The sequence below is a fragment of the Trachypithecus francoisi genome, unplaced genomic scaffold (genome assembly GCF_009764315.1).
Source record: "Trachypithecus francoisi isolate TF-2019V2 unplaced genomic scaffold, Tfra_2.0 Lachesis_group12, whole genome shotgun sequence".
NCBI classification, from domain to species: Eukaryota; Metazoa; Chordata; class Mammalia; order Primates; family Cercopithecidae; genus Trachypithecus; species Trachypithecus francoisi.
The window spans coordinates 105,843,241-105,867,444 of record NW_022681457.1 but is presented as its reverse complement, the minus strand read 5'-3'; the positions used below and the strand labels follow the sequence as shown (position 1 = coordinate 105,867,444).

General features: G+C 56.0%; 1 protein-coding gene and 1 long non-coding RNA gene across 2 annotated transcripts in view; one reads left to right on the top strand and one right to left on the bottom strand.

The window, feature by feature from the left end:
* Positions 1–384: 384 nt before the first annotated feature.
* Positions 385–20,539, top strand: LOC117093222. Its single transcript, XR_004441070.1, has 3 exons — positions 385–395; positions 1,756–1,760; positions 20,257–20,539. It is a non-coding gene; the product is annotated as an uncharacterized LOC117093222 (long non-coding RNA).
* Positions 18,419–24,204, bottom strand: part of UBR4 (ubiquitin protein ligase E3 component n-recognin 4) — a 141,357-nt gene continuing 135,571 nt past the window's right edge. The window contains 3 exon segments of the mRNA XM_033228081.1: positions 18,419–18,804; positions 21,195–21,357; positions 22,385–22,475. Of these exon segments, the coding sequence (XP_033083972.1) occupies positions 18,740–18,804; positions 21,195–21,357; positions 22,385–22,475 (319 nt within the window). The 3' untranslated portion in view covers positions 18,419–18,739.

The following is a 24,204-nucleotide window of genomic DNA, read 5'->3' as shown; positions in this document are numbered from 1 at the left end:
CCAGCCCAGCCCTCGGACCCCACCCTGCCACTTAGGAACACGAACACAGTGAATTCTCTGCTTCCCCTGGCTCCTGAAACTCAGGCGTCTTTGACTCCAAACTTCAGATCCAGGGTCACAAAGTGAGAAGAATTCCTGCCTCATGGAGACCAGGCCATGGGAAGGACCATGGCCCACCCCAGGGCCAGCTGGGAAAATCCCCAAGAGACAGGGACCTCAGGCTGTGGGGCTGCCTCCCTGTGCCCCCACCCCCACCTGCCTGGGCTCAGGTGTCCAGACATGTGACAGTCTCTACCTGGGGCGGGGTGCCCTGGCAAACAGAGCTTACCCAAGAGGAGATGATGCCATGGCCTCCTGGCCCAGGGACCATCTCTGCCGAAGTGATGGGGCAGTGTGTCACAGCAGCAGGGCGGGGGGCCAGGCCGCCCCCGCTCAGAGAAAGGCAGGGGCTTTGTCAGAGGCTCACAGCACGGACCTTAGCTGTCCCACCCTCCCCAGGCCTGTCTGGAGACTGAGGGAAGGGGGAGGGGGAAGAGAAAGAGGCCAGAAAGGGGGATGGGGGGGCAGGAGCACCTCTTTAAGCAGGTTTTATGACGGTTGGCAGCTCCACCCGGTTGGCAGGGATTTTGGATTGAGATGTCTTGGTGGAGACAGTAGGACGGGTGGAGGGTACCACCCCGGAGGTGGCACAGCAGGCGGCTCAGCCCAGCAGGGTTCACACCTGCCCATTGCCTTGGGAAGGGGTGGCTGGGTGTGTCTGGCGGCCCCTTGATGAACAGCAGGGTGTCAGGTACCTGCCCCTGCCTTTGGGCCACACTTCAGCAGATCCAACAGCCCCTCTCACGCTTGTGACGCCCCAGTGACTCCATGCTGCTCGGCTCCACACATCTCCCTGGCCATCCTGCCTGGAACGTCCTTCCCGAGCTGACCCTAACAGCCACCTCTGCCCGTCTAAGCCCTGTCCACCCCCTGCTAGGTGTTTGGGACTCAGGCCCGGAAGCCTCCTCGGTCCCTCCCTCTCTCCTGCGTTGGTTCCGTCCTGTCCCCTCCATCCTCCAGCACGGGTGACAGCTCCTGTCTGCTCCTCGCTGGGCTAACTGTGCTATGTCCTCCAGGACAGACCCCATGGGGGACATGTCTAATTCATGTCTGCATCCCTGTGCCTGGCACAGAGAAGATGTTCAGGAGATACCAGATGAGCGAAGAAATGAGGGATCCAAGAAGCCACCAGTCAATCTGATGCCCTCCCTCAACCAAGTGATCAAACTTGGCATCACCCAGCATGGGTAGCCTGGCGGGACATGTGCCAAACAAACCACACAGCATCGTCCAGGCTGGCCAAGATTTTCACATGGCCCCAGCCAAGCAGTAGAACCTGACTTCCAGTTTACAGAAAACCCACAGGTAGAGGAACCAGCTCATTGCTATGGGGAAAAGCCGGGGGTATGGGCAGCAGAGAGATCTTTTTGAATAAAAGAGAACGGGCCGGGCTCGGTGGCTCAAGCCTGTAATCCCAGCACTTTGGGAGGCCGAGACGGGCGGATCACGAGGTCAGGAGATCGAGACCATCCTGGCTAACACGGTGAAACCCCGTCTCTACTAAAAAATACAAAAAACTAGCGGGGCGAGGTGGCGGGTGCCTGTAGTCCCAGCTACTCGGGAGGCTGAGGCAGGAGAATGGCGTCAACCTGGGAGGCGGAGCTTGCAGTGAGCTGAGATCCGGCCACTGCACTCCAGCCCCGGTGACAGAGCAAGACTCCGTCTCAAAAAAAAAAAAAAAAAAAAAAGAACAAAAAGACAACTAAATGCTGTGTGTGAAGGAAAAAGGACATCAGTGTTTCTCTGGAAACCACTCACTGTGCCCTGCCCTGCAAGGTCCCTCTATGACCCCAACCCTGTTTGCTCCTCTATAAAACGGGGAATGGGCTGCACCATGAAGCCAGAGCAGAGCAGGCAGAACAGGTGGGAAGCTAGAGGGCTCCAGAAGGAGGAAGCTGGAGCCCAGGGTTCAAGGCGAGGGTGGGAGGAGGAAGGGGTGGGGCTTCATGGTGGAAGGAGGGAGCTGGAGTCCAGGGTTCAAGGCGAGGGTGGGAGGAGGAAGGGGTGGGGCTTCATGGTGGAAGGAGGGAGCTGGAGCCCAGGGTTCAAGGCGAGGGTGGGAGGAGGAAGGGGTGGGGCTTCATGGTGGAAGGAGGGAGCTGGAGCCCAGGGTTCAAGGCGAGGGTGGGAGGAGGAAGGGGTGGGGCTTCATGGTGGAAGGAGGGAGCATGGAGGGGAGTGTGGTTGAGCCAGGCTGGAGGACAGGGACAGGGCTCCGGGATGCGTCTGAGCCAGGCCTTGAAGGAGAGGCGAGTGTAGGTGGCAGGTGCCATGCAGGGTTTCCACGTCCATCCCTGGCGGTTGACAGGGAAAGACTCTGACATTGACCAACAAGGAAAGACTCTGACATTGACTGGAGTCATGGCAGCAGCTCCCAAACCCACTCCGAAGCTGGGTAGTGGGGGGCCATGGCGGGACACCCAGGAGAACCATGGGAGCCAGGGCTGCACCCCAAAGCAGCACCCCTGCACCTCCCAGCTCACAGCAGCTTGCAACTCCTAAGGAAGAGTTTTGCTGGGCTGCGGGGCACTCGTCTCACCTGTCACAGTGCACCTCAGTGACCTGTGTGTATATATTGAGCAGATCACTATGGTTTGGGGTTTGGGAAAGTTTTAACATCAGAGCTGTGTCTCCTCCATCACACTGAGGGCTCCTCTATCAGGCTGGGGGAACTGAGGACGGGCTCCTGCTTTCTCATTCCTCACAAGATCCAGGCAAACTCATTCAGGGGACGGTGACATCTGACTAGTGTGGTCACGTTTCTGTGTCAATGACATTTGTCAAAACCTTTGGCTCCATGGGTGGCCTTCAACACTAAGCCCAGAACAGACCCAGGCTCCAGACAAACTCAGCTGACCCAGGACTGGGACCACCACGCCCCCCAACCCCACTCGACCAGAGATCCCAGGACCACCATGCCCCCCACCCCCCACTCCACCACAGATCCCAGGACCACCATCTCCCCACCCCCCACTCCACCACAGATCCCAGGACCACCATTTCCCCACCCCCGACTCCACCACAGATCCCTGGACCACCAAATCCATCAACCCCTACTCCACCACAGATCCCAGGACCACCATTTCCCCACCCCCGACTCCACCACAGATCCCTGGACCACCAAATCCATCACCCCCCACTCCACCACAGATCCCAGGACACCATATCCCTCACCCCCCACTCCACCACAGATCCCAGAATCACCATCCCCCACCCCCCACTCCACCACAGATCCCAGGACCACCATCTTACCACCCCCCACTCCATCACAGATCCCAGGACCACCATATCCCTCACCCCCCACTCCACCACAGATCCCAGGATCACCATCCCCCACCCCCCACTCAACCACAGATCCCAGGACCGCCATATCCCTCACCCCCCACTCCACCACAGATCCCAGGACCACCATCTCCCCACACCCCCCACTCCACCACAGATCCCAGGACCACCATCTTACCACCCCCCACTCCACCACAGATCCCAGGATCACCATTCCCCACCCCTCACTCCACCACAGATCCCAGGACCACCATCTTACCACCCCCCACTCCATCACAGATCCAAGGACCACCATATCCCCCACCCCTACTCCACCACAGATCCCAGGACCACCATCTCCCCACCCCCACTCCACCACAGATCCCCGACCCCCATGCCCCCCACCCCCACTCCACCACAGATCCCTGGGTAGCAGGTGCCATGCCCTAGCCTTTGGGTGGGTTGTTGGCTGAAGGAGAGCCATTTGCTCCTGTCTCCAGTAGCAGGGACTTGTCCATCCTGGGCAGCCCCACTCCAAGACAAAGTCGTACCTGTACAGCCTCACTGCTGAGCTGGGCAGGACAGGTGGCTCAGCACCTTTGGGGGATGCTAGGGGCAAGAAAGAGGCTGGGGATCTCTGGGCCAGAACAGGGCAGTGAGTCAGACTCAGAGGCAGGGCTTCTGGGCTCTTTCCTTGTTGTGGAATGAACCATTCAAAAAAAGGGGCCCAAGACTTCAGGCTCTGAAATGAGATAAATCTCTGACATCAGATAAATATCTGAATTAGATTTATCTGATATTGCTGCTCTACTGCTTCCCAGCTTGTGACCTCAGGGAAAATACTTACCGCCTCTGAGTCTCAGCTTCCTCTTCTGTAAAGTGGGAATGACACATCTACTTTGAGGAGCTACTGTAAGAATAGAGGTGTCAGATAAGATGAAGCACGGAAAGTGAGCCTGGCAGAGTGAGTGCTTGAAATCCCTATCATGACCACCACTACCACCACCATCACCATCATCATCATCACCACCACCACTATCACCACCACCACCACTATCATCAGTACCACCATCATCACTACCACCATCATCACCATCACCATCATCACCACCACCATCACCACCACCACCACCATCACACCATCACCACCACCATCACCACCATCATCACCACCACCACCACCATCATCACCACTACCACCACCACCATCACCATCATCATCATCACCACCACCACTATCATCACCACCACCACTATCATCAGTACCACCATCATCACTACCACCATCATCACCATCACCATCATCACCACCACCATCACCACCACCACCATCACCACCACCACCACCATCACACCATCACCACCACCACCACCACCATCATCACCACTACCACCACCACCATCACCATCATCATCATCACCACCACCACTATCATCACCACCACCACTATCATCAGTACCACCACCATCACCACCACCACTATCATCATCATCACCATCATCACTACCACCATCATCACCATCACCATCATCACCACCACCATCACCACCACCACCATCACCACCACCACCATCACACCATCACCATCACCACCACCACCATCACACCATCACCATCACCACCACCACCACCATCATCACCAATACCACCACCACCATCACCATCATCATCATCAATCACCACCACTATCATCACCACTACCACTATCATCAGTACCACCACCATCATCACCACCACTATCATCATGACCACCACCATCACCACCACCACCATCACCACCACCACCATCACACCATCACCACTACCACCACCACCACCATCATCACCAGTACCACCACCACCATCACCATCATCATCACCACCACCACTATCATCACCACCACCACCATCACACCATCACCATCACCACCACCATCATCATCACCACAACACCATCACCATCACCACCACCATCACCACCACCACCATCATCTCCACCACCATCACTACCACCACCATCATCATCTCCACAACCATCATCATTATCATCATCATCCGAAAAGCAGGGAAGAGTCCCTGGGGAAAGAAACTGACACACTGCCTGTACTGGCTCCACTTAGAGCAGGGGTCAGGTGCTCTGAGACCCACTCACCCTGTCAAGGGCAGGGGCAGTACCTTGTCCATCCCAGCACTTGGCACCCAGTCAGTGCTCAGCAAGTGTGTGTTGAGTTGGTTTAATACAAAATACGAACAGAAGGGGCTAATGATCACTAGTGTTGGGGGCAGTTCTCTCAGGGGGCAGGGCTGGGGAAGGCCAAGAATCTGCATCATTGTCTAGCCCCCCAGGTGGCTCTCTTGGAGAAGGAAAGGGAGGCCTCCAAGGGCTTCCAGGAGCACCAGGGGAAGGGCTGGTCTTTTCCAATCCCCTTGTGTTAGAGATAGGCAGGGCCTGGAGAGGGGCAGGGTCACGTGGGGAGCCAGGGCAGCTGTCCACTGCAGCCAGGCCACCTCCTCAAGCCTTCCCTTGTTCTGCTGTCTCCCTCCTCCTGCCTCCCAGCCTCCCCCAGCCACACCCTGCACCTGCAACCCCTCCCAGTTCCCACCACTGGAACACCTGGCACCAGGCCTTTCCCAAGAAATTCCCCTGGTAGCATACGCTGGCTGCAAGACACACCTAGGCCCTCAGGGGCTGGCCTCCCTCCAGAACCCTCCATGACAGCCCTCCTGGACCCCTCTGAGATTCAGCTTTCTCCACCTAGGAACCCTTGTCTTGAACACCACCTTCTACAGGAAGTCCTTCCTGATGCCTGCACACCGTCCTCCAACCAGATGTGATTTCTTCTTCCCTTAAAATCCCTTCATCCCAGCCTACTGGAACTCAGACCTACAGCCTCCCTCTGTAGGTTTTCCTCTGACCTCCTCTGGGACACTTGGCTTTGAGTCTCGTGCTGCAGGACTGGGAACAGGTTCAGTGGATGTCTGCTGGTCACGTCCTGTGCCAGGTGCTGTGGGTGGCTCACAGTAACGGTCATGTGGTGGTTAATGACGGGTCCTGCTGGCTTGTCCAGGTATTGTGCTAAGTGCTTACCAGCCATAATCTCACTCAGTCCTCCTGTATTAGTATCCCCTCTGTAGGGATGAGGAAACTGAGGCCCACAGAGGCTAAGCAATTTGTCCAGGGTACGCAGCATGGCAGATGGCAGAGCCAGTCTGACACCAAAGCTCCCCTGTAAGATCCCATCTCTGTTTTCCAAGCTCATGCCTGGATAAACCAGGTTTCTGCATGGTGGACGGCGGCAACCCAGCCTCTCAAACCACCTCCTGGTCTAGGACCCACCCACCTGCAACTTGCAGAAGGCCACACCCACACGAGCCTCTAGCACTTTCCCAGCCTCCCTTGCAGCTGCATGGTCATGGGACCTCGCTCAGCCAATCAGCTGCACTTGTGCAGATTTGACCCCAGAGCCAGTGATGCAAAGAGGCAGGATCTAGGTAGGGGCAGGTGGCGGTGGTGGCTGTGGGCACAGCCGTGTCCTGTGTTTAGAGTGTGGCAGCCTGTGTTGACCAGTTCTTTTAACAAGAAGGAAGGGAGGGAGGGACGCTGGGTGGCTGGGGTGGACAGTTGCTGGCATCACTGCCCAGCCACAGGCATTCGCAGGGGCTTCAGGGTCCTGCCCTGCCCAACCCCAGGAGGTGAGGTGAGGGGAAGCTCACAGGGGCTTCCGGGAGAGCTGTCCTGAGAAGAGGACTCAGGGACCAGCAAGCCCTGCTTCCTCTGGACCTGCTCGGGACTCTGAGGGACACTGGCCTGGGGACAGAGCCCGCAGACTCCTCAAAGACCCATGCCTCTGCAGGCCTGAGCTGCCTCTAGACTTGCTGACATATGCCCAAGACCACAGTAAGTTCCCCTCACTGTCCAGGCCGCTTTGCACTGGGTCTTCTGCTGCTCTCTGACACATACCTCTCAGCTGCCCCACCCTCTGGCGGTGACACCAATATCTTCTTGTTCCCTGGGACAGAGCCTGGACACTGTCTCAGCGAGGGTGCAGTGGGTAAGCTTGGCAGTTAGCCTGCCACCGGCCTGGTGACCTCGGACAAGTCCTTAGAGCTCTCCAGAGCTCAGTTTCCTCACCTGGAGAGTGGGCTCCTGAGGTGACTGTGAAGCCCAGGAGGTCAAATGCGAAGCTCTCAGAGCAGCCCTGCCAGCTTCCCGGCTGCTGCTGTTACCAGTAATCGTCTCTATTCTTACAACAACTCTTTTTTGTTTTGGTTTGGGTTTTTTTGTTTGTTTTTTTGAGACAGAGTCTCGCTCTGTTGCCCAGGATGGAGTGCAGTGGTACCATCTTGGCTCACTGCAACCTCCGCCTACTGGGTTCAAGCAATTCTCCTGCCTCAGCCTCCCAAGTAGCTGGGATTACAGGTGCGCACCACCACACCTGGGTAATTTTTATATTTTTAGTAGAGACAGGGTTTTGCCATGTTGGCCAAGCTGGTCTTGAACTCCTGAGCTCAAGTGATCCGTCCACCTTGACCTCCCAAAGTGCTGGGATTACAGGTGTTGAGCCAGCACATCTGGCCAACTCTTCGAGGTAGGTATTATGATCTTCACTTTACAGATGAAGAAACTGAGGTTCAGAGAGGTGAATTCACGTGCCCAAGGCCACACAGTCAGCAAGAGGCAGAACTCCACCTGGAACTCGGTCTGTCTGACTCTCAAAGCCAGTGTCCTCCCACCTAAGCTGCCTCCCTCCTTGGCGTTGGCAAAGAGATGGGCAGGTGGCCTGGAGGATGGGCGCTGGGGCAGGCGCAGTGGTTCCCAGGCCTGTGTCTCTCTCCTGTAATCCTTCAGAGATCCCTGGGCCAGCCTTTATCTCAGCCAGGGCTTAGCAACTTTTCCTAGAAAGGGCCAAGCAGGAAATGTCTTGGGCTTTGAGGGCCACCTATGGTGTCTGTCGCATAGACACCAGCCCTTTACAAATGTGAAAAACATTCTTCCTTGCTGGCTGTCCAAAAGCAGGCAGGATTTGCCACCCCAGTTTGGTAAGGTCTGCTGGAATTGATCTGCCATTTTCAGGCAGGTCAGCCTCTGGGACACTAAGTTCTTCGTGTCTGTCCCCACAGTCCTGACCAGACATCCCCACAGTCCTGACCATTTCCCAGGTAATGTCCCAGGTAATGTCTGTGTATTTCCCAGGTTGGACTGAGGACCAAGGTGAGGTGGCAAAGGGGATGGTCTTGGATTTGGACTTAAATCCCTGTTTGTCACTTCGGACGGGGTGGCCTCAGTTTCCTTGTCTGGAAGATGCGAATAATAGTGTCGGCCTCATGTGGTGGTTTATAGGATGAAGCTCCCTGTAAGCACTTCCCACGGAGCGAGGCACACCTTGGCAGGTAATTGCGGTGTGGGAAGCACCTGGCGGCCCAGCCCTGGTCTGAACAGCACCTACGCCCGCTTCTTGACAAGGCTGTGGGCCTGGTAGTGCCTGATACCATGAGCTTGTGCAAGGCCCTGCCCCTCCTGGGCCTCAGTTTCCCTGTCTGAGGTTGGTTGGACCTGACCGCTGAGGCCCCGCCACCCTTCAGGAGTTAATGGAATGAAAACAGCCATGGGCATGCCAGCTGTTTGTGCTGACAGCTCTCCCAGGCTGGACGCCACCCTGTGTGGTGCTCAGAGCAGCACAACATGGCAGGGAAGGAAGTCCAGCCTGGGCCCATCTGGTTCAAGGCTGCCCTGCCTTCCCTGGCAGGGAGGCAAGCACAGCCCAGGCTCCAAGCCCCACCATCCCAACCCTGGAACGCCAGGCCCCAGGGAGGCAGAGGACTCTCCCCTCTGAGCCGCCGCTGTCCCCAGGTTCCCTTTGGATTCTGAGAAACCTGTCTGCCGTTCTTACCGCAGTCCAGCCCTGCGGCTGGGGTGCCAGCCAGGGTAACCGGGAGCAGGGCAGGGTGGCTCCCGGCCGGGCCCTGGAAGGCTTCTCAGAAGCCTGTTCCCACATCAGGGAGATGCGTCTTAGAACCCACAACTCCTTGGCATCTGCTCAGAGCTGGGCACTTTGCAAACACGGTCACATCTATCCTGTGAGGCAAGGCTGCTGACTGCCTTTTACAAGGGGCAGAACTGAGGTTGCTGGGGAAGCAGCTTGCCCAAGGTCGCACAGCTAGAATTAGAAGCCAGGACTGTCTGACACCAAAGCCCTTGAACTTTCCACCCAGCCCATAGAGTTGGAAATGACTGTTGACATCGTCACCTCCCAAGTGACACATCTGAGGCATGGCCAGTAGACTGGCCTCTGCTTGGATACCTCCAGTGACAGGGGACTCACTACCTCCAAACAGCTCTTGTCACTGTGGGAGTCCTGCTGTCAGCTGTGTTTTCCTTAGACGGAACCAAAGCCACTTCTGTGAAGACCCTTCCTGGGAGTAGGTCCTTCCTAACCCCAATGATGCATTTCCAGCGCCGCCTCTATGCCAGGCTCTTGGTGAACCCAATGAGGCACGTTTGCTTCACACATGAAACCAAAGGCCTGGCCAGGCAAAAGGCTGTTGCACAGCCAGCCCCAAACCCAATCTGGCCCCAGACTCCAACCTCAACCACTTTCATGCCAGCCCTGGCTTCGGGTCTCCATGCAGAGCTGGCAGATGTGGTGGGGCAGAGCAGGGAGCAGCATCAGAGACAGGAGGCAGGGAGGGGCTGGGGAGCCGCCTGGAGCAGCTCCCCTGGGACTCAGCACAGTCCTGTGGAGAGGAAACCCTGCAGAAAGGTGCGGGGCTGAGGCTTCTAGAACCTGCCTTCGCTGCTCACAGCACTTCAGGGTCCTCATGGCGCTCGGATTGACCCCTTCACCAGCCCCTCGATGTCCCTGTTCCTGACACTCCAGACCTGTCCTGGCTTCCAGGCGAGGGTCCCTGCTGCTCCGTCGGCCTCTACATGGGAACCTGTGTCTGGGACTTGTCTCTCCCACTGAAGCAGAGGGGGCTCCCCGAGGTCAGGGCCTGAGCTGGCTTAACTCGGCGCGTCCCATGAGCACCTGTGCCAGGACTGCCAGATTTAGCCAATAAAAATACAGGCTGCCTGGGGAAGCTTGTATTTCAGAGAAATGGTGAGTCGGTTTTTTTTTTTAGGATAGTCTGTACTAAAGACTGTAGTCGTTCGGGGCTCTGGCTGAGCCCCCTGTAAACTTGGCACCTGGGCCTAATTCCGGTCCTGTCCCAGCCCACTGGACTCGGGAACCCAGCAAAGCACAGATCCCGCTGCCCAATACCCGCTGTAGGCCCCGCCACTGTCAGAGGTTTACATGTATGTGTTGTTTATGTGAAATTCAGATTTAACTTGGCACCTTGAATTTCACCCAGCAGCCCTAACCCAGGCCCCTCCTCTGGGTGAAGCAAGCTCATCCTTGAGCCCCGATTCCCTCATTGGAATGGGATTAATAGTACCTGCCTCAGAGAGAGGTGACATGGGACAAGACCGTCGGGTACGGAATCCAGCCCTGCACAGTGGGTTCCAAGTCGGGCCCCCGAGACAGAACCCGGAGCGAGAGAAACGTAAAGGTGGTGGGCCCACGCCCCATGGCCTGGGCCACCCCTGTGATCGCTCTTGAGGTGGCTGGAGCCCTTTTGACTGCCTGGACAGGAGGAGAGGGAGGGACTGGTGGCCCCAGTCACACTGTGCTGTGAAAAGCAGCAGCCCTCCAGCCATCGATGCCGAAGCTGGGCAAGGAAACAGAGTGGCATTGTCCTGTTGTCCGCTGTCACACTCCGCATGTGACCCTGTACCATGAATGAGCAGATTCCCGCCACATGAGGGGGTGGGGGCTGCAGCGCCCATAGCTCCATGCCCAGCATTCAGGCCCCACCAAACAAAAGCCACCTCCTAATTGCCCTGTTTGTCCTGGCACGAGGGCTGGCAGGGGTGCCTGCGGAGCTGGTTCCCAGGGCCTTGCACCTTGTCTGCCCAGCCCCGAGTACGGCTCCCAGCCTGCAGCCACTTAACCCTTGCCTGTGGCTGCCCTGCCTGCCTGCTGGGCACCTGGCCAAACCCTGGCTCCCAGAGCTGTGCCCTCCTGCTGGGAGCTGGGATGATCTAACCCACTCCACGCCCAGACCAGATGGGGAGCAGGGTCAGGTGAAGAAGCAGGGTTCAGGCTGGCTGGACAGGGAGGCTGCATCTCACCTGCGGGCTGTGCAGCCTTGGATAGGTAAGTTTGCGTCTCTGAGCCTAAGGCTCCTCATCTGTAAAACAGGAAGAACAACAGTAACAAGAATTGGAGATCACGCGAGGCACGGAAATCCCGCTGGAGTGGGTGCTCAGTAAATACGGCTACGGTGCAGTTCCCAGATCTCTGAAGCCAGGAACAGCCTAACAGGGGGCCCAGCCAGGACCCCTTGTCGGGACCAAGCTGGCTTGTGGACAGAAGGGGTGGACGGGGTGGCATTGGCCAAAGGCGACAGAGGGACCTAAGGAACAGAGTCCAAGGAACAATGAGCCTGAGACCCTGTGCCCTTCACTCCTGCCCATGCCCAGAACACCCCCACCTCCCATCCTGCGTGAGAGTTCGGGGCTCTGGATGACTTCCCCCTGTAAACTTGGCACCTGGGGCTAATTCTGGTCCTGTCCGAGCCCCCTGGACTCAGAAACCCAGCAAAGCACAGATCCCGCTGCCCTGTACCCGCTGTGGGTCCCACCACCATCAGAGGTGGTGACCTTAGATACCTCCCACCATGGCTTCCTCAACCCAGCGCCTCAGAAGCTCATCTCCCTTTTCCTGAGAGGACTGGCCAACCTCTGGCAATGTCCCAGGAGGCTGCCAGAGGGCAGCACCCCATGCCCCTCAGGAGGAAGCCCGCAGCCTGCTGCAGACGCTGGAGGTCATTGGGGCTTGTGGCAGTGGCCAGAGATCGGCACTGACTCAGAGCCCAGAGTAGCCAGAGGAGGTGAGCTGGTGGGATTCTTGTCTTCATAATCCACCTGTCACTTTGACCCTTAAAACAGCACCAGCTCCCCCCGCACTTCAAGCCAGGGACCTCCCGCCCCACGCTTTCCTCCAGGAAGTCATCACACTGCTGGGCGCCCACCTGGAGTGCGGCCAGGCCCCACATGCCCAGGACCCGGTTGGCCTGCGTGCAATGTGGGAAAGTGATGGGGGCCTCATGCAAGTCCGTTCCTGCTCTCCGTGCCCACTGTCCCTAACCCTAGAGTGAAGGGGTCAGAGTTCACCTTCAAGCTCTGAAGTCAGGGCAAAGGGGCAGAGTGAAACGCAATGGATGCCAACTCCGGCCGCCTTGGCCAGGGGCAGCTCCCAAGGCAGATGGCAGCCAGTAGCCCTCCCATCCCAGGCTGGGGCCCTGATGCTCTGGAGGGCGGGTCCCTCTGACACGGCCAGGCGGCAGCGGAAACGGCTCTGCCTCTGCACATGACTTGCTCAGCTTCTCCAGGCCTGTTAAGGAGGCCAAAGAGGGCAAGTTGGCAATTCACCGGGACCAGGCCAAGCTCCAAGACTGAGCAACAGATAAGGAAGGGGAGGAAGGGAGTAGCCCCCCCAGGGCAGGAAACATGGAGCAGAGAGACAGAAATAAACCACGGAAAGCAAACAGATGTCACCAAAGCAACTGAATTTGTGAGTGCCTGGAAGGCGTGTACACCTGTGTGTGCGTGTCAGGTTGGGCATCTGTCCTGATACCCGTAAGACAAGGAGAGGGGTGCTGTGGAGCCCAAGGGATCCTCCCCCAGACATTCTGTGATTCCTGGTTTTTGTTGGTGGTGCTGCTGTTGTTTTGAGATGGAATCTTGCTCTGTCACCCAGGCTGGAGTGCAGTGGCGCCATCACGGCTCACTGCAACCTCTGCCTCCCGGGGTTCAAGCGATTCTCCTGCCTCAGCCTCCCAAGTAGCTGGGATTACAGGCACCCACCCACCATGCCCAGCTAATTTTTGTATTTTTAGTAAAGATGAGGTTCTGTCACATTGGCCAGGCTGGTCTCAAACTCCTGGCCTCAAGTGATCCGCCCGCCTCGGCCTCCCAAAGTGCTGGGATTACAAGTGTGAGCCACCATGCCCGGCCATCTGTGATTCCTTGACATACTGATACAGTGACACTGACGGTCACAGCTAAAGCCAGCCGTGCCTGGGCTGTGCCAGGTTCTAGGACTTTCTCCTGTATTTGTTCCTTGAATCCTCACCCACACAGACGGGTTAGGAAATTTGCTCAAGTCCCAGAGCAGGGCTGGGCCCCCTCTGGAGCCCTTGGTCTTGCCTCTACACCATGTGGCCCTTGCCCTCTGACAGACAGTGGCACCCCAAATTCAGAGCCCATGCAATGCAACTGTTTAGTCCCAGGACATGTACCTCTCAGCCGCATCCTCAGGTACGGGCCCCTGAGGCTGCCTCCGCTGGCCACGGGGACAGGAGGGAGCAAACTGGGTCACACTCCCTAAGTCAGCCTTCACCCTCTTCCTCCTCCTGGTCCCCGCGCCCCAGCATGAAAAGCAACCAGTCTCCCCAGGCCAGCAATGCTCTCTCTGGAAAGGGGATTTCAGAGCCAAACACATCTGGGTTCTCATCATGGCTCCACCCTTTGCTGTGTGAGCCTGGGTAGGTCATCAGCCTCTCTGTTTACCTGTGTTTACCTGAGTGGAGAAGGGAATGCCACCTGCTGCCTGGGATGGCTGCAAGGATGGAAGGATGTGCTGCGGGTGAAACACGAGCTTCCTGCAGGCCCTGAGTAAAGGCCGGCCCTCAGCTCCCTTCCTGCTCAGAGGCTACTCTGTTCCCCCTGTTGCATCTGAGCCACCAGCCAGGCTGGGGTCAGAAAGAGGGCCAAGGGCACCAAGAGAAGGTGGGGGATTCGTCCAGGCCTCGCCCCAGGTAAGCATCAGCAGCCAGCTCCAGGAAGCTCAGCCTGGGGATTTACCTTGTCCCTCTCTGCCATTCTCTTGGTGCTGCTGGGAACCACTCAAGCTTGAAAAGGACTTGCGGTCTGGGAGACCAAAGCTAGCTCCAGGCAAAGAAATGGCCCTGCCCTGAGGTGATCTATGACAGGAGGAGGAAGGGGTATGACCCGGAGCAGGAGCCTGGCTGGAGCCCTGACTTGGGCACTCCAGCCTGGGTCTGAGCCAGCTCTGCCTCCAGCATATTCTAGGGCCTCAGTCCAGCCTTGCTGGAGGAACAGCGAAGGGCAGGAGATGGTGGGGAAGGGCCCTCATGGGCCCACCTGCTCCAGCCTGTTACTGGAATCAGGTTTGGATTTACTGCCCATCATCCCAGAGTTAGGCATAGCGTTGTGGAGATAGCTGACTGTTTCTTGGGAGATCCTGACATAGACCCATCATTCAGCCAACCAATACTCCCCGAGTGTCCTCCATGCACCGAGCACTGTTCTAGGCACTGCAGATGCAGCAGGAAATAAAGGAAAGCTACTAGCAGGACGCAGCTGAGGGAGATGAACAGGCGAGCTGACCACAGCTGCATGAGGCCGGCAGAAAGCACCGAACAGGGCAGGCAGGGGGCAGAGAGGGCCCTGGAGCGCACTGCTCTCCCACACTGGGGCTCAGGGGCATCTCTGAGACCTGAGTGGAGGGAGGAGAGGAGCCATGCAAACATCTGGGCTAACGGGACAAAGAAAGCCTGTGAGGTGGATGTGTGCCCTGTGCAAGGGAACAGCAGGGAGCAAGTGTGTGGAGTGGGGGATGAGAGGGAGTAGGGAGGAGGGACGCTGGAGAGGATCTGGGAGCCTGGGAGGTAGTTTAGCTGGCCTTCAAAATGTGAAAGTGAAAAGAGAGTTTCAGACGCAACCGCCTGCAGCGTTTTTTAAGTGACAGTTCTGGGTGCTTGGAGAACGGACTGCAGAGCGGGAGGAAGTGGGAGATCCAGGAGCTGGGTCTGGGTGCAAAGGTGGTGGGAAGTGGCCAGCTCTGGGCTATATTCTGCAGCCTAGAGAGCAGAGTGAGTCTCTTCTGGCTCCTCCCAGCCCCCTAAAGGGACCCAATGCTGACAGCCAAGCACAGACTAAGTGCCCAGCTGAGGTTTGCTAAGTGACCAAAGAGGATGCCCGTTGCAACCAGACACGAGAATCTGGCCATGGGCAGGTTGGAGCCGGGGGTGGACCAACCCAGCCACCCACCTAAGGAGCATGTCAGCCACAGCCTGTCCCCCACGCTGATCTGTCTACACTCCACACTGCCACCTCACACCTGTCCTGGAAGCCCTCAGTTCTGACTCTCTCCTCTCCATGAGGACAGAGCCTGTTTGATGCACGCTGTGCCCTCCGCCTCTGTTAAGTCCCTGGCACCGAGGAGACACTTGCTACATCCTGGAAGGAACAAATGAAGTCGCATGACCCAGAGTAATCTTTGGAGTCCCACAGACCCCTCAGCTCCTGACTCCCTTTAGCAGGCGAGTTACCTCCTCTGGAGGCCGCCTCCCCAACGGTAAGGCGCAAATTCCAGCACCTAATGTACAGGGTTGATGCAGGAGTGAAATGCAGAGAACAGAGCACAGCCCCTGGTGTCCCAACAAACACCCCCGGGGAGGGGAGGTGCAGGCAGGGGGCCTCCCTTTTCACCTCTAAGAGCAACAAACTTGGACAGCTGGGCGCCAGGGCGGCTGCTGACTGAGGAATTCCAGAGGCTTCAGCCGTTCTACAAGGAAGGTGTTGACGCTGCCTTCCCAACTTTATAGCTGAACTTGAACTTTATGGGATTAAAAGCGCAGCTATCATTAGGCGTAGGCAGTCCAGAATCAGCTTAACTCCTCAACAGGGGCTGCCTATTGAGAAAGACAGGGACCCAAGAAACAACGGGCCCAGACACTGGTGTGGGGCAGGAGAGGGCTAAGCGGCTTTTTCTTCGGTGTCCTTCGATGCTCCTTTCGTGAGACCTGGGCCTGGAGAGGTGTGGCTCTCTCCCCAGACCAGCCTCCACTCCTGCTGGAGCCCAGACCAGCCCCCACTCCTGCTGGAGCCCAGACCAGCCCCCACTCCTGCTGGAGCCCAGACCAGCCCCCACTCCTGCTGGAGCCCAGACCAGCCCCCACTCCTGCTGGAGCCCAGACCAGCCCCCACTCCTGCTGGAGCCCAGACCAGCCTCCACTCCTGCTGGAGCAGGCCAAAAGCACCCCCTGGAACCTGTCGCAGACCTCATGGCTGCTGTGTCAGCAGCCTGTCTGGGGCTATGGCAGAGCCACTAGAAGCATTCCTGTGCAGACATCAGGAAAAGTTCTACCAGTGAAAACAAGATATGTTTGGGCTGGGGCCAACATCCTCTGAGGCCTTTGCAAGAAATAAAAAAATGCACGGCAGAGAAAAATAAGCAAACACCTTGTAATGAGCTTTGGTGACTCTACCTTTGCAGGCCAGAGCAGCAGGCTTCGGGACGGCTTCTGAAGGCATCAGGTTCACTCTCACTGCCCTGAAGTGTGATGATGGACGTGCTGAGCCTCCCTGCGCCACATGAAGCAGCGAGGCCAGTCTCTGCGCAGCCGACCCCATGCCACCAGCTCACCTGGCTGCTCCCCATGCTCCCTCCTCGCTTGGCTGTCCGGATGAGGCTGCTCCACTTTATTCCTCACAAGGGGGTTATGTAACAGTGAACACAGACTCCTGAACACCTGAATCGGTCTCTCAGAGACCAACAGAAAGTGGGCAGCACAGACACAGAGCGGGAGCCAGCCTGGGGCATTCCCAGTGTGAGGCGGAAATGTGCCGAGACCAGGGTCTCCATCCTCCTCACCCGGGGCATGGGGGCCTTCCTTCAGACTAAAACAAGTTCACTAACAGTAAGAAGAGCTACTAGTTTCTACATGGCAGGCAGATTAGCTCGTGGAAACCTCAGCACCCTCCCGCCACAAAGATATTCCCATTTGACAGGTGAGGAGACTGTGGACACAGCAGGCAGTGGAGCTGGGATCTGAACAAAGGAGTGAGTGCCTGGCCACGCTTCAACCAGGCTGCTCCCCTCCCTGGAGCCATGCCAGTCCCTCAGAAGCCCGGTGTCCCCAACACAAACACCAAAGTGTGCTCATGCAAGCTAGCACATGCATACTCTGGTCTGCCAGGGCTTCCAGCTGGGCCCTTGCCACAAACGCCTTTGTCTCTCCAGCTTAGTCCAGGCATGACACTCATGCCCGCTTGTGGCTGTTCGGTCAGAGGCTCTGGGGAGGGATGTGAAATCCTGGCTGTGGAAGTCTACAGGAGCCCAGAGGCCACCCCCAGTCCCAGATAATCTGGCCTGAGGAGTGAGCCACAGAAACTGGACATCCAGACAGAGGGGGCCGACGTCAGTTGGCTGAGTGGCCCACAAAGAAAAAAGGAGACAGGCATGAGCGAGCCCTCCCTCCCACGAGGGGAGCCTTTTCCCGAAGTCTGGGGAGAGGCCCTCGGGAGTCCTGCTGCCCACGTGTATAGGGGAGCAGGTCTGAGGTCTCCAGGAGCGGCAGCCACACTGGTCAGGACACAGCTTCGGAGGCACAAACCTGACAACTCCACGGCCCCGGGCTGGGAGCCCTTGGGTGAGCGGCTCTGGCTCATGCGCCCTTTCTCGAAGAGATTAGAAAGAAGATACACTGGGTGCCTGGCATGTCGATAGCAGCCACTCTCTTTATCCTGATCCTAAGTCTGCCCCAGGCCCTCTCTTAACATGACAACCCTGGAGAGAAGTCACCAAGGGATTCCGGATTCACAGCAGCATGAGAACGTCAAATGCTCCCCAGGCCTCTGTGGTCCAACAAGACTGTGCCCTACTCCACAAGCCTTCCTTCGGCCGAGGGCGAGGAAAACTCTGGGCTCCACCAGCCTTCCTTCAGCCGAGGGCGAGGAAAGTTCTGGGTTCCACATATCTTTGGATTCCAGCTCTTAAGGCCAAAAAATTAAGAGCAAGGCATGGGCTTTGTTTTGTGAAAAATCAGAGCCATCAAATGTGGTGCCCCAACTTGCTGGCCAAGAATAGACAGGTTCCACTTAGCACTGACAACAGGCCTGGAGACAGCGATTCTGACATGAGTCTTCCCGGAAATGGCTGTGCATTCAAGGGAAACCATTTGGCCTGCACCACTGAGGAGGAGCCGAAGCAGCAAGCTACACCTTCGTTTTCAATGTGTATTAAGTCATTTGTTTATTTCTCAAGATGTGCACACTCAAGTATGAAGTTGGCCGGGACAACGCATGGCTCCTAGGTATGTACAGGCCCTTTGATGGCTTGGGTTACAGACAACTTCATAGCTAGTGCACCACACACACGAGATAAAACAGGAAGCCTAAAAACCCCAAGCCACACCAAGAAAAATGAGAGAAGGGAGGGCGGGGTAACAATGCAGCATCCGCGGAGGGAACTCAACGCACAAGGAGGGAGAACAGAGGGTGGAAGGCAAGCCAGCTTCGTCTTCGCTGCTGCAGCTGCTGTGTGGTGGTCAGGGGACTGAGTTCAACAGGTCCTTCAGGAAGCTCTCTGGATCGGTGATTTCTGATAAAAGACCTGCAAAGCACAGCGGGCAGAGGTGTGTCAGGGGCGGGCGTGCAGCCCCCATTCCCCCTGAGTCACGGCTGCCGCATCGAGCAGAGAACACACTGCAGCCAACAAGCTCTGGCCTGGCTGCTCACTGGACAGCAGCATGACCGGGGAGGCAGTCATTGAGCAAAACCCTGTTCCGCAGCAGGAGTCCTGTTCCAGAAGCAGGCACTGCTGCTGGAGGTGAAGTGGAAGAGGCCACACCTGGCTCAGGGACACCCAGGGATGTGCAAATCCACTGACCCCCACTGCCAAATGGAAGGTGGGTTCTGAAAGGAGAGGGCCTGCAGTCTACCATCTTCTCAAAGGGATCTGGGACCAAAGAAAGCCCTGCCCCTGAGGGCTGGGAGGAGCAGCACAGGCTGGCAGGACCCCAGCTTCTTCTGAGCTCTCATCTGATGATGGGTCCTGGGCTCCTGAGCAGGTTGTCAAAGCTCAGGAGCTCCATTTCCTCAGCCATCACACGGAGACAGGGAGGAGCCCTGTGGACCCACCGAGGGGCTCAATGAGGCCCTTCATGTGCAAGCGCCTCACTCACAGAAAGTGCTCAAGCTGCATGGAGGCCTTGGCGGCCCCACCCCTCTGTCACTGAGCAGTGGACAGGAGACGCCGGAGCCACATGTAAAACAGCCATGGAGCTGCTAGCCCTAAAGGCCCGGCGGCATCCGAACTGAAGTCATCACCCAAGCATCTGGGCTAATGGAAGAGAGAGCGGCTCAGACTATCCCCATTTGGCTTTGGAAGGTGTTTTTGTTCTCACATTTGAATAGGGTGTGTCTGATGTTCTGAAATTTTCTAACAGCTTAAACAAAGTAATAAAGTGGTGCTGTCAAAACGTGACCTAGGAGTGGAAGGCACGGAGGCTCGCTGCCCGGCAAGGGCTCTGGCTCTTCCCGGCTGCAGGCCAGGGGTGCTGCCAGCAGCTCAGGGCTGGTGTGGAGCCCGAGCCCAGGGGACCCTCCTTCCCCCACCCACCTCCTCCTCCTCTCACTAGCTCCAAGTTCCACAGTCACAGTGACACAGGCTCATGCAACAGGCCCAGGGCCCAGCACTGAGGACTTTAGCAGCCCACCTGGTCCCAGGGCTGCCTTTCTGGGAAGAACACGAGGCATGTGCTAAGGGATGATGCTGGTGAAACGTCTAGGCTGAAACAGAGCCAATGGGAGCTGTAAAGAGGTGGTGGAGTTAACATACGCAGGGAGGTGAGCAGTGCTAGCACAGGCCCACCCAGATGCAGAGGCGGGCACCAAGCCGACGAAGGCCATCCCAGCACAGAGCTTCCACTGAGGCCACTGCAAGGGGCAGCCAATGTGGAGGTACAGAGCTTTTTGGGAAAATCTGTCAGCTGGCTCTGAGCTGGGAAGAAAGAGGAATTCACACTGAGCAACACTCTGGCCCTTTCGTGGGTCTCATTTCCAGAGGATAACAAGATAGAGAGAACGTTAGCAGAGGCATTCTCCTAAGAGTGGGATCTGGGGGGATTGTTCTCCTTTATACTTCACAAAATTCCCACGATGAACACCAGAACAAAGTGAAACAAGCTCACAAAAAAGAGTCGGCAGGTTTGGTGACCTGTGCTTTGGCTCTGGGGAGCTGACCTGTGTAGGGAGAGTGTTCTGATGGGGGCTGTAATGCCACGGCGCCCACAACCTGACACGCACTGTCTCTTAACCCTAGGTGGATTTCCCAGGCACGGGCCAAGTCACCTCCCTCTGCTGTCACTTGGTGTTTGGTTATGAAATCCAAAACAATTCTAATGTGCTTGTTTGCAATTAGAATGATAAATTTGTTATACAAAGAATTTCATTTTTACTAGCAGTGGGATAAGGAATTGTCTGACCACAACTTCCACACCCACAGTTCAGAGTGGCCCTGCTCGGTCGCCCATGTCTCCCTCCACTGTGACTTAAGACGCGGGAGGAAGACGAGGCATTGCAATTTGCGTGTTAATTCTCTGAACTGCCGTTAAAAAACAGACTCAAACAGGGACCCTACCACTTTCTAGCTATGTTCCCTTGGCCACTTATTTGATCTTCAGAGCCTCATTTACCCCATCTATAAAATGGGGATAACCAAAGCTCCTGCTTCATAGAGGGCTGCCGCGAGGGCTGAGATCATGTACGGTGAACAGACCATGCCTGGGCAAGAGGGAGTGCTCAGTACATGTTAGAGCTGCTGTTCCTATTATTGGTGACTTGCTATGTAGGCATCTTTCCCAGGGCTTTTGGTGGCAGCTGACAGGCTGGCTCATACTGCGTTTCCTCTGGTGGTGAAGATAAAGCTACGGCTGGCCCCACTGAGGAAGACACGGGGCTTTGCTGTGGAGGATCTTTCAAAGAGAAAACCTTGACACTAACCGGCCGCATCGAGGAACTCTGAGAAGGTCTCCACTGGCATGAACTCCTCCTGGAAGGTTTTCAGGGCTTTGTCAGCAGCTTCGTAGATGGGCATGTCGTTGTGGCGGATGTACTCAGCGAGAGAGCAGGACCAGCCTCCCTCTGTGTTACTGGTAGGCACCTTCTACGAGAATCAACAGGAGACAGAAAGGTGGGTGACTTACTGCTGCCTCATCTTCCATCTCAAGTCAGTCAGGCCATTTCAACTCCTCAAAGGACGGCCCTCCCAACCTACACCAAAGCATACCAACATACACCCTAGAGCGCGCGTTTTGTCTCCAGGAATAACAAAATTGTACTTCATTCCTCTTAGGGCCCCCTTATCAGGCACTGAACCTACAGGTTCCAAGTGGCTGCATTCCTTCCCCATACACTTCCCATCCACATTCCCTAGAGCAAAGGGACTTGTCGACGTGCTTCCATGAGCTGTTTCATTCCAATGACGAAAGGAACCAACTCAAAAACTCAGATTCCCTCCGGAGAGGACTGTCCTGTTATAAGCTGGCTGCGGTAAGTCAGACTCACTCAGGGCAACAGAGCTTATCCCAATAGCGTGGCAAGAGCAGCAAAGAGAGACCCAGGAGGGAAGGTCTTCCTGCACAGTCAAGCCTGGAGCAGGCTCAGGAGCAGGTGACAGGAGTGATCTCAGCTACAAATGTGGGCCGGGTGCGGTGGCTCACGCCTGTAATAGCAGCACTTTGGGAGGCCAAGGCAGGTGGATCACTTGAAGTCAGGAGTTTGAGACCAGCCTGACCAACACGGAGAAACCCCGTCTCTACTAAAAATACAAAATTAGCCAGGCATGGTGGCACATGCCTGTAGTCCCAGTTACTTGGGAGGCTGAGGCAGAAGAATCACTTGAACCTGGGAGGCGGAGACTGCAGTGAGCTGAGATCACACCACTGCACTCCAGCCTGGGCAACAAGAGCGAAACTCCGTCTCACAAAACAAAACAAATGTACCTCACAGACACAAGGCTCCAGGCTGCCAGTGTTAATCCCTCCCACAGCTGGGGTTGTTTGTTCTAGGAACAAAGCGCCCCCAGGCCAGCGGAGGAGCAGCCATGTGGGTGCTGAGGCAGGGTCAGGGACAGGAGTGCAGACATTTTACATTCTTGCCAAAACCCACTGGGCTTCTGACAGCCTCCTTACCTTAAACATGTTGTAAATGAGATCGACGAGGGCCCAAAAGAGAAGGGAAGAACGGTAAGCGGAATAGTCCTTCACTGCCTTATCTGTCAGCCTGCAAAAGAAAATCCAGTTCCATCACATGAAGTCCCTAGGGGGATACTCACAAGGACAGAGCAAGGCATTCTGGGAGCAAGGAAGAGTCACAGTGGTCTATGCATCTTGGAGTTCCAGGGACTTGCCTTCTGCTTGGAAAAAAGCAGCTGTGGGCAAGAACCTCTGGAGCCCTGGGACCCAGAAGTTTATTGGTTATAAAAATGCTCCATGAAATTCATCTGATTCTCTCAGTGCTCATCTTCCAGATCAGGGTAAAATGGAACCGGGGGAGACATCACCAGGGCAGATGTGGCAAACACAAGGCTACTGACTTAAAGAAAGGCAAAGGATTCCTATGTATCCCTTGTGTTTGGGCCCCCACAAACTCTCGCTCCCACTAGGAGAAATTTCTTAAAAGCCAGCAGACCTAAACCAGTCAGACACAGTAACTTGTCAAACATGTGCTGCGTTAAACGGCAGCAAGGTGCTAGGAAGTTGGTGTTAAGCAATGGTAATGTCTATGATGGAGCATGCAGCCACCCTGACATCACCTAAATCCTGGGATAATCCAAGTTGCTCACCACACCCCGTTGTTTCTAACCAGCATCGTTGCTACTTAATCCAATGATTCAGTTCAGGATTAAGGACCAGCCAGTTCCTTGGAATATGGGGGGTGGCGGCGGGGGCGGGGAATGCCTCTAACAACGTCCACTGCATTCTCAGCAGGCAGTCTTGGTTTGAGGGATGATTACACCAGGGAGAGCCAGTACGAAATACAGAAAGACCAGGCTCCCCTCGGCTGGAACACATCCCATGACTAAAGGGACATATATTAAATGTTTAGTATTAAAATGCATGGGTATATATAAGAATCATAAAAATAAGACAACATAGATGGTATTTATTATAAAAGCTAAAACTATATGGGCCTCAAGTGAAGGGCTGCCTAGCATGAGACAGGCCATCCACACCTGCATTCAATAAATAACTCACAAAAAACTAATAATAATAAATGGGGACAATTCCCTCTCTACTAAAATATGCTTCCTGTGGCCTCCCTCTGCCCCAGTACCTTCCCGAGCCCCCACTTTCTCTCCTGCATACGTGTGACGATGCTGCAGCCTAAAGTCCTAGAAGGTGGACCTGTGGACGAGGACAAGAATCCATTTCTCTGCAGTTCTTTACCCTGGCAGATAAGGTAACAGATCAAGTTCTGACAGATGCCTGAGAACGTCCCAGGTTTCTGCACTTGCAAGTTCCTGGCAGAGGCACTTTTTTTCTGAATGCCAAATGTGCAGAAGAGGCCAGCTTCTGCTGAACTACATTTCTGTGTCTCTGTTACTACTCCTTACCCCATGACTTACAGGACTTAGGACAAAGACTGCCGCCAGTGAGGCTGCCCCAACGTCAGGATGATACCTCTAAATGCCCTTCCAGCCGTGGTCTCTCCCCAATGGGTCTCCTCCCAGTATCGGGCAAACTCACAGTGCCTTTGCTAGTCTGCTTGATGAGTGCCGGGTTCACAGCCCCAGACCATGGCCATGTTTGGTCCTTTGCTGTGGCTGTTCTGCTTTGGTAAGCAGAAATCTTGAGTGACCCTGCCCAACTTAATTATTTAAGGCCAATTAGTAAAGGTGACTAAACTGCTACAGAGAAAACAGCAACTCATGAATGTAGCTCACACTGGATTTCCTAATTAAGCTGTGACCAAATCAGCTTTTCCTTAACTGCCTGGGACAGTAATGAAT